This window comes from Tetrahymena thermophila (genome assembly GCF_000189635.1).
Source record: "Tetrahymena thermophila SB210 genomic scaffold scf_8254638, whole genome shotgun sequence".
Classification (NCBI taxonomy): domain Eukaryota; phylum Ciliophora; class Oligohymenophorea; order Hymenostomatida; family Tetrahymenidae; genus Tetrahymena; species Tetrahymena thermophila.
Genome location: NW_002476407.1, coordinates 708,170 through 722,409, shown reverse-complemented (window position 1 = coordinate 722,409; position 14,240 = coordinate 708,170). Strand labels below are relative to the sequence as shown.

Genomic DNA, 14,240 nt, shown 5'->3' with positions numbered 1-14,240 from the left:
CAGCGAATGTTAATAATAAAGTAATCCTGGTTCTGGTTGCGCAAATTTAACTTGCATGGTTTGTAATCCTATTTCAGATAGTTTAAATTGCTCTTAATGTGATCCAAATTTAAATAGAGTATTAAATAATTCAAAAAAAACATGCGATTGTAAAGATGGTTATTATGAAAAATATGGGTTTACTTCTTGTCAAAAATGTTCATAAAATTGCTTAACTTGCTTAAGTTAAGATAATATATGCGTATTATGTGACGCAAAAAAATAAAGGTATTTAAATAATAAAACAAATAAATGTGACTGTTTGTAAGGTTATTATTCGAAATTAGATTCAGATGTATGTTAAAAATGCTCAGATAACTGCTTAACATGCTAAAATGCAGAAAATTAATGTACTTCTTGTAAAGATGGCTATTTTCTTAATAATATGAATTAATGCTAATAATGCGTACAGCCTTGTTTAAATTGTATTGATTAAAATAAATGTACTTCTTGCATTAAAGGAGATAAATTTGTATATAACGATTCTAATAACAGCTGTTAGTGTTAGGATAGTTACTATTTAGATTAATCAACATGCAAGTACTGTCCATTTACTTGTTTAAAATGTAATAGTAGTTCATAATGCACTTTGTGTGTTTAAGGCACTTTTCTACAGAGTAATGGAACATGTTAATGCCCTTAGGGATAAATTTTTAATAATTAAACTAATTAGTGTTAAAGTTGTTAACCAGATGAAATCATTTGTCTTGATAAAAATAATCAAAATCAATAAAAGTGTGCAAATGGAGGATAATATAAAGCGAATTCCAGCACTCAAATTTGTGAGTGCAATAATGGGTATTACCAAGATGGTCTGCGCTGTATTAATTGCCCAGCAGAGTGCTCAGAATGTAGTAGCAATCTGTTATGCACAAAATGCACTGACATAAATGCTAATTTATAGGATGGAAAATGCAGCTGCTCTACTGGGTAGTTTTTTGATTTAACTTAAAAAAAATGTATTGGTTGCATAAACAATTGTTCTGTATGCCAAGATACAACTACTTGCTAAACTTGCTAGGATGATTCAAAATATTAATTAGATTAAACCACAAGAACATGTGTTTGTAAAGATGGATATTATATGGAAAATAACTAATGTGTTAAATGCGACGATGAATGCTTAACATGTTCTTCTAAAACTATTTGTTAAAAGTGTATAGACAATACCAAAAATCCTGGAGAAGGGGCTTGCAGATGCTCCAAAGGTTAAGCTTATGATTTTAATAGTAAATAATGTAAATAATGCAAATAAGGATGCTCTGTTTGTAATTAGGATTAAGAATGTAAATAATGTGTAAATGATCCAGCTTATCGTTTAGAAAATAAATAATGTGTTTGCACTGATGGTTATTATCTTGATCAAGTTAGTAGTACTTGCTTAAAATGCTCGCCCATGTGTAAAACTTGTAATAACGGATAAACTTGCCTAGAGTGTTTGTATAAAAGCGAAACTCAAATATTTGATCAATAACCTGGAATTTGTTCATGTATAAAAGAAAACAGTTTCTTTGATATGAATGATAAAACTTGTAAACCCTGCCAAAAGAACTGTAAAAAATGTGTTAGTAATACAATATGTTTGGAATGCATTAATAATACAGAGTTTAAATTAGATAACAATTAATGTGTTTGCAACGATGGATATTTCTTATATGAGCTCTCCATGCAATGCTTGTTAAATTGTAGTGATAAATATTTTATTTAAGATAAATGTGTTGATAAGTGCCCTCCAGAATTAAAAATAGTAAATAATAAATAATGCGAAAACGAATGTCCTTAGAATTATATTGCCATAAATTAATTTTGCACTAGAACTTATTGTGATTAAAATTGTATAAACTGTGATAGAGACCAAATACATTGCATAAAGTGTAACTCAGATTATAAGTTGATGAAAGACACATCTTGCAAATAATGTGATAAAATAAAATAATTTTATGATGAAGAATCAATGAGTTGTTAAGATTGTGATCGTTCATGTAGCTCTTGTACAGGTAAGACAAATAAAGATTGCGTTAATTGTGCTTTTGCAAATAATCCATATAAGAATAACATTTGTGTTACTGAATGCGATAAATTTTAAGTTGCGAAAAAAAACCAAAATACTTCTTTGATTGAGTGTACCTACTGCTACAAATTAAATGGTAATTGCTTAGATAAATGCCCTTTAGGATACTTCTTCGATAATTAATTTAATTGCATAAAATGCCATTCATCTTGTTTGGAGTGTTCAGGTCCAACTGAGTAAGATTGTATTTCTTGTTAGGGAAAAGATTATTTACAATATTCAGGATAATGCACTCCCTGTCCCTACCAAATGTTTATGAATAAGAATACCAATAATTGTTAGTTATGCCATTATTCATGTTTAAGTTGCAATGGACCAACTTCTTAAGATTGTACTTAATGTGAAAGTTCATTGAAGTTAAGTGCAATATCTAAATAATGTATTTCAAGCAGTGATTTTTAGAAAGAGTAGGCAGAGCTTGAAAAATAGCAATAATTTTAATGTAATTTTTTCAATAATTTGTTTTAGATAGATTTAATTTTTTTTTAATTTTGGTAAATTCAGAGATTATTAGGTTAGAAATAAATATTTTTTAAACACAAATTTTTTAAAGAAAATATTAAATTGAATTTTTTAATCTAAAAGGTTTGTCTGATGATTATTTCTAATGTTAAGACGAGATTTTAAGAGCAAAATAAATAAAATCTTTGTAGAATGTAATGGCTGCTACATCGATTGGTAGTGCAGTATTTGTTTCTCTTTTTATTCCAGAAATTAAAATGATAACTTGGTAGCATGTCTAAAACATGTAATGTATAGGAGATCTGCTACAACTTTCTGATACATTTCCTTAATTTTTCAAAGATTACTATTTATAATTAAATAGATACTATAATATTATACCGATTATACATGATTCAAAACACACAAATGATGATTCTATATCAGAAAATTAATAAAATAACTCCGTTAACAACAAAAACATCACCTAATAATAGTAATCAAATTAAAAAGCTAGAAGACTTTTTTTATTTTTTGATGACAACAGCTAATTATTTTACAGTAGCTGTTTTATTGAACTTGCTATACTTTATATATCATTGCTTTTAATTCCTATAATGTACTTGATAGAATAAAATAGTAAAGTAATCTAAAAAATATATATTTATTTTAAATGGAATTTTATCATAAACATATTTATGGCTTTCTCTAATGAGATAATAAGCAATATATTAATCAGCTCTTAGTATATTAATTTTTCATAGAAATAGGAAATAATTGACTTTTTTGCAATAATAAATACATCTTTAATCTACCTAGCATTTCAAATATCTATCTTAGTTTTTCTTCTTTCTATAAAATACCTTTAATCAGGAATTCTTAGGCAAAGCTATCAAATAATCATTCAATATATCAATGAGGAATCTATTGTATAGCGTTTATTTTTTCCTATTTATGAACTCAAAAAGTTATCAATAATATTGATAATTCATATGCTGCAATCTAAATCTAATATTGTTCTTTACATTTTTGCTTCTCTAAATTGCTTATTTATATTATACTTGGTTTTAGCCAAACCATTCAAAAGCCATTTTTAATAAATATCGATTATACTCATTGAACTTTTAAATAATCTCAAACTTGTTTTAATGATACTGATTTACAATTTTAGAAATAATTCTAGCTTGTATGATGGTAAATTATTTTTTTAATTTAATATATTCAAACTATTAATAAAAATAGCCTTTCTATACGTTTAGATTAGCACTGAACTAGCTCTTCCTTTCTTTTGTGTTATGATTATGCTTTAAAAAATTTGTAGCTATTTCTAAGAAAGAAAATAAAATTAAATTAAAAAAGATTAAGATAACACAAAATTTATTTCTGGAATCAAATTAGATATAGATATCTCATTGATTTTAAATTAAACTACTCCATAAAGCAGGTAGTTGATTAAAATTAAAACAAATAAAAAGTTAATGTGTGTTTAAGAGATGGAAAAATTTTGAAAAATTAAAAAAATACAATTAAATATTAATAAATTCTGTAAATAAATCACTTTATATTAAATTTTAATTAATTATTTGTAAAAATTTTCTATTAATATGTTAATTTAATTTCTTGGAACATTAAATATTATATCTATATAAATAATTCTTTTAGATAAGTAAGTAAATAAATAAATAGATGGTTAATTAAGAAAATATTTAATTGTTTAACTTTTATTTTTTGTTTTAAATTAACATTTATTATTTGATTTAAAAAGTTAAAACGTTTTAAATGTATAGAAAACTAAAAAATTACCAACTTGAAAATGCTTTATTTAGAATTTTTAAAAATTAAGAATCAATCATAAATAAATGCTAGAAAATCAAAAAGGTTTTAGATTGAAAGATCAGATCTATTTATTCAATTTAAATTTTTAGAAATCTTTTTAAAAAATAAAATAAAAGAATTATTTATTATTTTTAATGGCTAATTTATTATGTAAAAGAAATACGTCTATTATTTAAAAATTAGATTTTCTAAAAATAGGTAAATAAATAAGTTAATAAATAGCTAGGCAGCTAACTCATGAAATAAATAATTTGTTAAAATATTCTACTAATAATAAAACCAAATCAAATAGAATTTAATTTTTTTGTTTAAGAACCATCTATAAATCACTTTTTATAAATCGCATTTTTATAGATTTTTTTATTCAGTGTTTTTTTGAAGGAAGATTTCAAATTTTTGTAATATTTTTAAAAACTCATTTATTAGAATAGGAAAAAGAGCTTTTAGTTTTACTAAGAATTAATTATTTACAGAGATATGATAAGTTGATAATGAGTATTCGATCAGTTAGATTTATTTGAATAAATATGTAATAAATTGATGGATTTGCTTTAAAGGTAAAAAGTAAACAATAGATAATATAAACATAAGTAATACTAAAATACAAAGGTAGTAAAAGTAACAATATTTGTTTAAGATTTTATATTTATTAAAATTTGTTAAGAAAGGTTGGTAGGTTATAAGTATTTTTGTGTGATTAATTAATTAATTATTTTTTTATTTGATTAATTTTATAAATATAATGATAGATGAATATTAATGTTAATTAGTTTGAAGTAATGTGCTTTTTCCCCACAGATTTTTTAAAAAACATATTCCTTGATTGATTTATTTATTGATCGATATTTATAGTAACGCATTGTAATTTAATTGCAAACTGGTGGTTAACAGATTTATTTATTTGTAAAACTAGTAGTGCTAATAAGACGGTTGGTTTACTATTCTTTTACTAAAATACAGAGTAGGAAAATTCAAAATCATTTTAGATGAGTATTTTAGCTTGAGTTTAATAAAAAATCTCACTTTTTGCTGTAAACGATTGCTTATTATTATTTGTTAACTTTCATGTAAAAGCTTCAATCAATAGCAAATCATTTTCATATCTTTTGATGTTCTGATTGCATACTATAGTATATTACAATATTATTATAATAAATATCACTGCTTTAAATTCTTTAAGGTAAAAAATGCCATCTGTTGTTATTATCTAATTAAAACTATGACGGAAGACAATTTATTTGTTTATTTATTAAAATATCTTTTTCCCGCTTTTAAAAATTAAATATTTGATGTATTCAAATCATAATAACTCGCTAGACTTTATTACTTAAAAAACAATATTAGCAAAAGAAATTCTAAGATTTTTTTATTGGTTTCTTTGCTTCATCTACTTTTCTTTTTTAATTAAATTTTCAGCTATTATTTTCTGAAAGTTTTTCTACTTGAGAGATATCAGATTAAACCCTGTTAATAATCCAAAAGTCGCTCATCTAGCGATTGTAGATTGAGAACTACTTGCTGCCACATACAACCTGGGAAGTGTTTGATAAGATGCCATTATGCTTATTGGTACGTAGAGGCTTATTGGTCTCGGAGTGGATAATTTAAATGATAGAATTTTCTCTTAAATAACCATCAGAATTATGAATAATCAGTCTCCAGTTAAAATTTTGTTTTTCTTAAAAATTGTGGCCTAATTCGTCACAATAAACTTGTTGACTAAATGTTTATTAATTTATAAATTTTTCACTTGAAGCTAGCTCTTTTTAAGTAACGTAATGTTTAAGAATCACCTCATCAGAGCTAAGAATGTATGGGGATTTCTCAATAGAGGTTGAATCTTGATTAATAAATTTTGAGTTTGAAATCGCATATAGCTCTGAATCATCTGCAATAAGGCAGTCATTTGATTGACTAGCTGCAGTATCCTCAGTAGGGTAAATTTGCCCAATCTATGCCCAAACTCTATTGGATTAATTGAGTTGTTCAAAGTAATTTTAAGATGTATCAATAGTCCAAAAGTCATGTTAATGAACAAGTCTGGAAGAACACACAGACACTTCTTGCTGCTTGCAGCCTTTTTCATACTTACGATAATGAGAATGAAGGTTAGTTTCAGTATTAATGTGACGTAAAATTATTTTTTATCCCTATTTTATGCGATCGCCTTCAGGGAAAGATATAGCGATTGTTTATATAATTACGTCTAAAGTTTATTGGTACTATTAATTCTTTAGCGAAACTTTTGAATGTTAATTTTTTTATGAAATGCTATTTGTCTGCTTGCATATGGAAGCTGCTGCTGCAGATGAAGAAGAGTTGGAAGTTGTTCCAGCAAATTAAGCAAGCGAATTTTTAGTATCTTGTTAATCATTTTTGTTGTTGGCTAAAGGACCATTTGATATAAGAGATGATAAGTGGTAAATAGAATTGTTCATCATTTCTGAATACCCGCTTTCGCAATAGCTTGATACTTCTTCTTCTTCTATATAATTTCTTGTTCCATATTTTTAGTTAATTTTAGCAGTCCTGCTCTTAATTGTCTGTTTAATCGCACTGAATTGTTAATTATTATTATCTAAGTTAGGTATAGTATTGGCTTCTGTGATATAGTCGAGCTAAGGGTCATAAATTATCCTGCTGTTTTATAGCGATGATTAACTTTGTATTTGAGTTTTCTAGCAGAGACATGATGTGGAATTACCCATAGAAATATTTATGATTTTAAAAGAATATTTTGATAAATTTACTTAGTAATAATAAATAAGTGTTTAGAGAGGATTTTATTTAGATCTCCTTCACTCTCTCTTTGTTTGATTATTATATTTTTTTGTGATTAAATTCTTTTTTAATTTTGTTGTTGCTTTACAATTATAAAGTAAGGCTATCCCTAAAATCTTGTTTATTTAATTTAGAAAAATTTAATTAATTGATTCATAAAAAAATGAATGAATGAATGAATGTTTATTTACATATTTTAGATTTGAATTTTTAAGAGTTATTGATCGTAAAATTAGTAATTATCATTTTATACGGTCTTACTATTTGTTTTTGATGCACTATTAAGCTGTGATGAATTTTTAAATACCAATAATTTAATATTTTCTTAAAACATAAATCTTGCTTTGATTATTTAATTTACATAATATACATTTATTTATTGAGATAGTAAATATTTGTCAAATAAACATAGCGAAGGTTTAAAATGATTGAAATTTGTAAAATCTGATTAAATACACGAATCATTAACCAAACAATTTGCTGAATTCTCTCGCCCTTTACATTAATTTTATACTAACTTTCTTATTTAGAATAAATTTCTTTAATTCCTGCTTAAATACCCTGAAATATAAAAATATTTTTGCGTTAGTTATAATAAATTAACGCTTGTGAATGTGGTAATTTTAAGTTAATTAAGAATTATTTGTCACTTTTATTATTGCTTAATTATAGACATTTAAAATATCATGCTCTTTCTTTAACATTTATTATTACCAACTTAAGTTTACTTTCAAATACAATCAAAAACCCTGATCAGCTAAAATTTATAAAGTAAATTAAAAAAAAACTATTAAAGCAGGCTAAAATTATTATCTGAAAACTCTATTTCTACGGTAATCCTAAATCTGTTAAATAAGATAGATTCAATTAATTAGTTAGATTTCTAAAAATTCAATAATAGTTAATTTTTTAGTTAAAAATAAAGATTTTATTTGGTTATAGCCAATAGAATTTTATGTATTGCTTAAATATCACCATTTCGTTTGGCTATATAAATTAATTATTATCCTATTGAGTATTTGACCTTAAATAGAATTATATAAAATAGATATTACTATATATTTTGTGAATCTTTAGTTCTAAAATAAAAAATATTGCAATTGAACTGGTAGTTAGAATTCTAATTAAGGGTAACTCTGTATTTTATGTGATAAGAAAGATATTTAGAAGTAAAGCAATCCTTAAATTTGTAAAAAACATTCTTCTTTCTTTTCCCAACATAAATTTATAATAAAATTTGAACCTTACGTGATAGCCAAAATTAAGAGATTTCATTAACATAAAAATAGAAAATTAAATTTAGCAAATAATAGATAAAGTACATTTAAATATTAAAGAAACCTATATACTTCCAGTTTAATTAATAAATCTTTTTTCCTAAAATGCTAAAATGATAAAAAACGATCAGAAACTTAACTTTAAAATTCATCTTATTTCATCTCCCAATTAATTTATGTTAACATCACTTACAATTTATGATATAAATATTGATTTAAATTATTAATTACAATATTTTGCTTTGTTTCAAAAAAAAAATTATTTGGCCTATTAGAAAAGAAAAGTATTTACACTTTTTATCCTTTTCATTCTAATTTTTAATATATAATCAATGGATTGTATTTAATCTGGAATATTTTTCATATACAAAATAAGATTTTTATCTCCTTTTAAAAGCAAAAAATAGGATTAATTTCCAAAGAAACATTACTAATATAAAAAGCAAAATCTTCTTAACATAATTTCCTTAACTAAAATTTTATTAATTTTAAACTATTGAGTTTGTTTTTTTCAAAAAATTTAATTAAAAAATTTACGTTTAGTTAATGAGTTATGCATTTAATAAGTTAGTTAATTATTTGGTTAGTTTCTTAGTTAGTAACTGAGAGAATTAGATAGTGTTTATTAAGATAGTGAACTGTAATTTATTACTGAAATGATAAATTATAAAACATAAATTTATGCATTTTTATGAAAATTAACAATACACACATTTTAATAAATTAATTTAGGTATTTTTGGATTTTTTTATCTTTTTGGTTTAAATATTTTCATGACTACAGATTGTTTGAAAGCTTTAAACCTTGTTTATTTTTTGTTAGCTTTCTTTATGGCTGATTTCTTTATTCATAATTTTATATCACTCTACAAAATATTCTCTTTGAAAATTTTATCTCTTTTTGTGTTCATAGACTCATTTTAATCATCTGCTGGGAAGGAAATAGAATTTTCTGCTTACTAATTCATAACAGATTGTAATTATGTTTCTTCTAATTATTATCTCAAAATAGAGCTATTTGGATTTGAAGAGTTTATTTTGCTAAAGCTGTGTATCTTCTCTTTTATCCTTTCTGAGTTTTAATCTGTATGATCTTCTTTAATCGATGACAGATTATTTTCGTGAAGAGCCCTATCATTAAAGTTGTATTAAGATTTAGACCTTAAAAAATCCTTTCCCCATATTCTTCTAGCATCATGAATGCTCCTACCCATCATGTGTCCCAACACTAAATGATTTAATATTGGAAAAATAAAATTAAAATACTATAAAAGTTAAATTAATCTGAATTTTTAAGAAAGTAAGTAAGTTTAAGGTAGTTCAAAAAAACAACATAATTCACAGCAATTAGAGGAAAATGTAATATTTAATAATTTATTCTAAATGTAATCCAAATCCTAAAATTTAATTTTACATGTGTCTGAAGGGTTCAGCTTAAGAGTTGCTAATGATTGAGAAGTGATTAACTTAACCCTTTTATACTAGAAAGAAATAAGCATATTTCATATTATTGTACTAAAATGAAAATCTATAAATTTTTACTATCTGTTCAAAATCAATTTGGCTATTCTTGCTTGGGTTGAGGTAGTATTTCTTTAATTTTAACAAAGCTTCTTCTTTTTTCTTCTTTTTTTCAATTTCCTGTTGTTACATTTCGTAAAGAGGAGTTCTCTCTATTCCGATACCTGGAAATCTTATATTTTGTTCACCGTTTCTTTCTGCCTCCATGAATCTATCCCAATTTTATTTATTGTAAAAAGGGTTTAGTTATTATTTCTACTTCTCCCTTATTTGTCTTTTTTATGGAATTTAAGATTTCATTTACTAAAACACCTTTTCAGCCATAGAATTCGTTTAAACAGTAGGAGCAGTTAAATTAAAAAACATATTTTCCATATTTGAATTCATCATGCTATTTTCAATGTGTTCATCTTAATTCTATTTATTTTCAGCCTTAAAATTATGTGCCTCGTATTCTATTTTTTTGAGTTTTTAATTATATTATTAAAATTAAGTAAATTTACTCTTTAAAATATTTGTTTTTGAAAAAATTAAAAAAATTAAAACATTAAAAAAATATTATTTTTTTTTACTTCTAAGTAGTTTGTCAAGATCTTCTTGAGCACGCTTTTTAATAAAGATATCCTTTACTGATGAATCATCTTTTTTTAGTTGTCTTTCACTTCTTTTTTATTCTAATCTTTTAGCAGCACTTTCTAGCTACTCTTATAACTTAATTGATTTCATTTATTGCTCTATCTCTCTCCTTTCTTGCACAAAATACAATTTTTCCTTTAATTTCTATTATAAAAAATTCCATCTTAATCAGCTAATTCAACATATGAATTATGATCAATTTCATAAATATGAAGTTATTTTGACTCTAATTTACTTTTTATCTTTTATCCTCTTCTAACATAATCTTAGATATAGTTATTTGTGTTGATTTCAGCTTTTTTCTCTTTTCATCCACATCGCTATTTAACTTCTGCAAGTTCCCTCTCCTATATTTAAATATAATATAACTTAATAAATATTCATGCTTGTTAAGTTGGAAATAAGCAAATAAATATATTTTATACACTCTCTCAGCAGACTAATGTTTTCTTAGTTAGTTTTAGCTATAAGTAGACTAATCAATGTTCATAATTTTTTTCTTATTCCGCCTAAAATATAAAATGCTGAGACTATTTAAATTTGTTAATTCAATTGATTGGTTAACCTTTAACCCTTAGAGTAGTATTTAATTTGTTAATAATTTATTTATTTATTTTTGTAATTTACTATTTAAAATCAATTATCAACACAATATTTAAAACTATTATTATAATCAGCAATATAATTTTAATATATTATAGTATTTTATCTATTATTATAACCTAATTTTAACAATAAAATAATAAATATTTTATTAAATTGTTATTATTATTAAATACCTTTATAAGTATTAATTAGTTTATTTTACATAATATTTACTTATTTATTTTCATAATTCATTTTTTCACCTTTTCTAAAATATTTTATGTAAAACTTAATAAATGTTTGTTATCGTTTAAGCATAGCATTAACCAAAAGATATATTTAATAGCTAATATATAATTATATTTAATAAAAAACATCAGCCTTGCCAAAGTTTTGAAAGTGTAATTATGAAATAAAATAATAAATTACTTTATTTATAAATTTTTTTCATTGCCATCTATTATAAAAATATATTTTTTTCAAATTTATTAAAAATAAAATTTTTTTATTTAAAAATTCATTGGTTAAAAATTATTGTAAGTATTTGAAACAAACACCAACTTATTACTGAACTATGAAAAAATTATTATTTTATAATATAAATTTTTAATAGAATAAAAAAAATCACAAGTGTAAATAACTTATCTCAATTATCTTATTTATTTTTGGTAGCAGTAATATCAAGGATAGAGCTATATTTATTAAACTTTAAAGTTATACAAACATAAATATATTTATATATGCATTTATTATTTTATTTGATATCAGTTTTAAAACTATAAAATTAATTTTATTATTATCTTTCTCTTATATCTGTTTCAAACAGATTTTAAGAAATCACCATATTTATTGGCTATCTGAAAATTTTATTCACTATTCATGGTGAGTATGGACAATAGGGTAACTAGCACAATCAGCTAAACCACACATATTTGAGCCTAATTCAATATAGAAATAACCGTTGATACCCCAGTCTTCACCCCAACTATTTTTAACAATGTAGTAGTTACCAGTTAAGTTATATCCTACAGCTAAAACAGCGTGGTTAACATCTTCAGGGGATTTTGAGCAAGAAGGGTTAGAGTAAATACCACCTTCGTAATCCATGAAATCATCAGTACATTCATAAGCAATAGAAACTGGACCAACTGTGGCTAAGTGGTAGATCAATTCATTTTCATCTTAGAAGGTAATGTTGTATGAAGAAACTACCTTAGCAGCAACTTAAGCACGGTTGAATTCACAAGAGTTGTCAGTACCTTCATAAGGATAGTCACCTTCAGCTATTTTTAAGAAAAAATTGATTAGATTTTTCGTTAAACAATATATTTTGAAAATATTTTAGATAAATTATTTTATGCTTGAGAAAAATAAATTGCTTTGAGTGTATTCTGCTTTATGGCTGTTTTCAATCAAAATATTTAATGAGAGAAAAAATCTTAAAGTTGGATTGATTATTTCGTAAGAAATATTAAAATTATAAAAGAATTTAGTAATTCATCTTTTAAGATATGCACCAATAAATCGCCTAATTTTAATAGAGGTTTTTTATCTATTAAGCTTTGGGTTAATCAAATATTTCTAAACAGCTCAAGGGAGGGTTAAGCCAAAACACTAAATATTTATTTATTTATTTAATGCTCTTATTAACATTTTTTTTTCTCTTCAATTTATGCGTTAGCTAACCAAACTAAATTTAAATTTTATTTACTTTCAAGACCACCAGCATAGGAAATATATTCATAAGCTTAGGAGGGTAAACCACCATCGCAACCGAAATTGTTGAAAGCGCCAGCACAATCAATCAATTATTATTCAGAAAGCAATAAGGGAGCATTACCAGTGTGTAAAGCCCAGTGGGATTCAAGAGCACCGGTAGTAGAGAAAGTCCAGCAAGAACCACATTCTAATTTTTAATAATAATATTTAAATGGCTTGTTAAATAAAGGTTAAAACTATTATATTTTTGCTAAATCATGTTTTTAACTAAATTTTAATCCAATATTTTAAGAAGTCTCTATAAGTAAAACAAAAATCTTTTATACCTCCTTGATCCTTAACAGGAGTAACAACACCCTTAGTTCTCCAGTCAACGTATTAAGGAAGATCCTTGAGGTTGTAGGTCTTTTTAACTGACATATTTTCTCTGGCAGTAGCAGAGCAGTTTTGAGCAGCATTTAAGCTTCTGATTTCTTCTTAGGTCTTGAAAGTGAACTTGTTGATCTTTTAAGTGAACTTCTTATGGGGATTTAAGTTATGCTTAATAATATTAGTTAATCTCTTCTTGAAGAGTCTGAATCTATCACTTAAGGGATTAGGGTGGAAGCCAAAAGAAGCAAAGATCTTCAAAAGTTCAGCTTCAGTGGGGTTATGTCTACCATGAGCAACTTCTTACTCAAAAGTAACATTTCTAGCAATAACGCTTGCAGCGCATAAGACTAAAACTGCAATTAATATTGTTTATCTCATATCTTTATTCAATTTTTAATTATTCTCAAAATACTTAATCTAAAAACTTTATAATTTGGTAAGTCAATACTTCTATTTAAATAAAAGTGTTAGCACAAGAAATGCAAGAAAGAAAGAAATTAATAATGAAATTTTTATTTGGAATTACATGTCTGTAAATCAGTATTAAGCAATCATTAAAATTTTTAATTCTTTTATTTAAGGCCAATACATAATCTTATTAAACTAATTTTAAGAAGCTAAATCATGTTACAAGTTGGCATATTTTAAAAAAATGAAAGTTAAAATTCAACTATTGCACTTCAAATAAACTCAATATATAAAATTAAAAATACTCTAATTACATAATTTTTAACTCTAAGATATAAATAGAAACAAGAGTGAAAACCCAAACTCTCTTAAAATAAATATTTTTAACTTTTAAAATAAATAATAATAATAATAATTTTAGAATTTGCAAAACTTAATTTTGGTTATTCATTTTATATATTTATTAAATAAGTAATCCTTTTAAATTTATTGTAATTAAAAAAATTATTATTTGAGTTAAAAGAAAGAAGGCTAATTATTATTTTTGTAGATTAT

The 14,240-nt window shown here is 24.2% G+C and overlaps 5 protein-coding genes across 5 annotated transcripts; 2 read left to right on the top strand and 3 right to left on the bottom strand. All coding sequences in view use genetic code 6, as the record gives it.

Annotated features, from left to right (window-relative positions):
- Positions 1-833: 833 nt before the first annotated feature.
- TTHERM_000191329 (hypothetical protein) lies at positions 834-1,559 on the top strand (the record flags this gene model as incomplete). The annotated part of the gene is made up of 1 exon (XM_012797774.1): positions 834-1,559. One exon carries the CDS (start codon positions 834-836, stop codon positions 1,557-1,559), a length of 726 nt encoding a protein of 241 aa, XP_012653228.1.
- Positions 1,560-2,561: 1,002 nt separating this feature from the next.
- On the bottom strand, positions 2,562-3,245 carry TTHERM_000191328 (hypothetical protein; the record flags this gene model as incomplete). The annotated part of the gene is made up of 1 exon (XM_012797773.1): positions 2,562-3,245. The coding sequence occupies one exon, from the start codon at positions 3,243-3,245 to the stop codon at positions 2,562-2,564; it is 684 nt and encodes a 227-aa protein (XP_012653227.1).
- A 3,144-nt stretch (positions 3,246-6,389) lies between these two features.
- On the top strand, positions 6,390-6,947 carry TTHERM_000191327 (transmembrane protein, putative; the record flags this gene model as incomplete). Its single annotated transcript, XM_012797772.1, has 1 exon — positions 6,390-6,947. The coding sequence occupies one exon, from the start codon at positions 6,390-6,392 to the stop codon at positions 6,945-6,947; it is 558 nt and encodes a 185-aa protein (XP_012653226.1).
- A 2,345-nt stretch (positions 6,948-9,292) lies between these two features.
- Positions 9,293-11,091, bottom strand: TTHERM_00191290 (hypothetical protein; the record flags this gene model as incomplete). Its single annotated transcript, XM_001016706.1, has 6 exons — positions 9,293-9,672; positions 9,859-9,925; positions 9,987-10,420; positions 10,538-10,745; positions 10,837-10,948; positions 11,027-11,091. The coding sequence occupies 6 exons, from the start codon at positions 11,089-11,091 to the stop codon at positions 9,293-9,295; spliced, it is 1,266 nt and encodes a 421-aa protein (XP_001016706.1).
- Positions 11,092-12,056: 965 nt separating this feature from the next.
- On the bottom strand, positions 12,057-13,655 carry TTHERM_00191280 (papain family cysteine protease; the record flags this gene model as incomplete). Its single annotated transcript, XM_001016705.3, has 3 exons — positions 12,057-12,469; positions 12,898-13,092; positions 13,232-13,655. The coding sequence occupies 3 exons, from the start codon at positions 13,653-13,655 to the stop codon at positions 12,057-12,059; spliced, it is 1,032 nt and encodes a 343-aa protein (XP_001016705.2).
- Between the last annotated feature and the right edge of the window lie 585 nt (positions 13,656-14,240).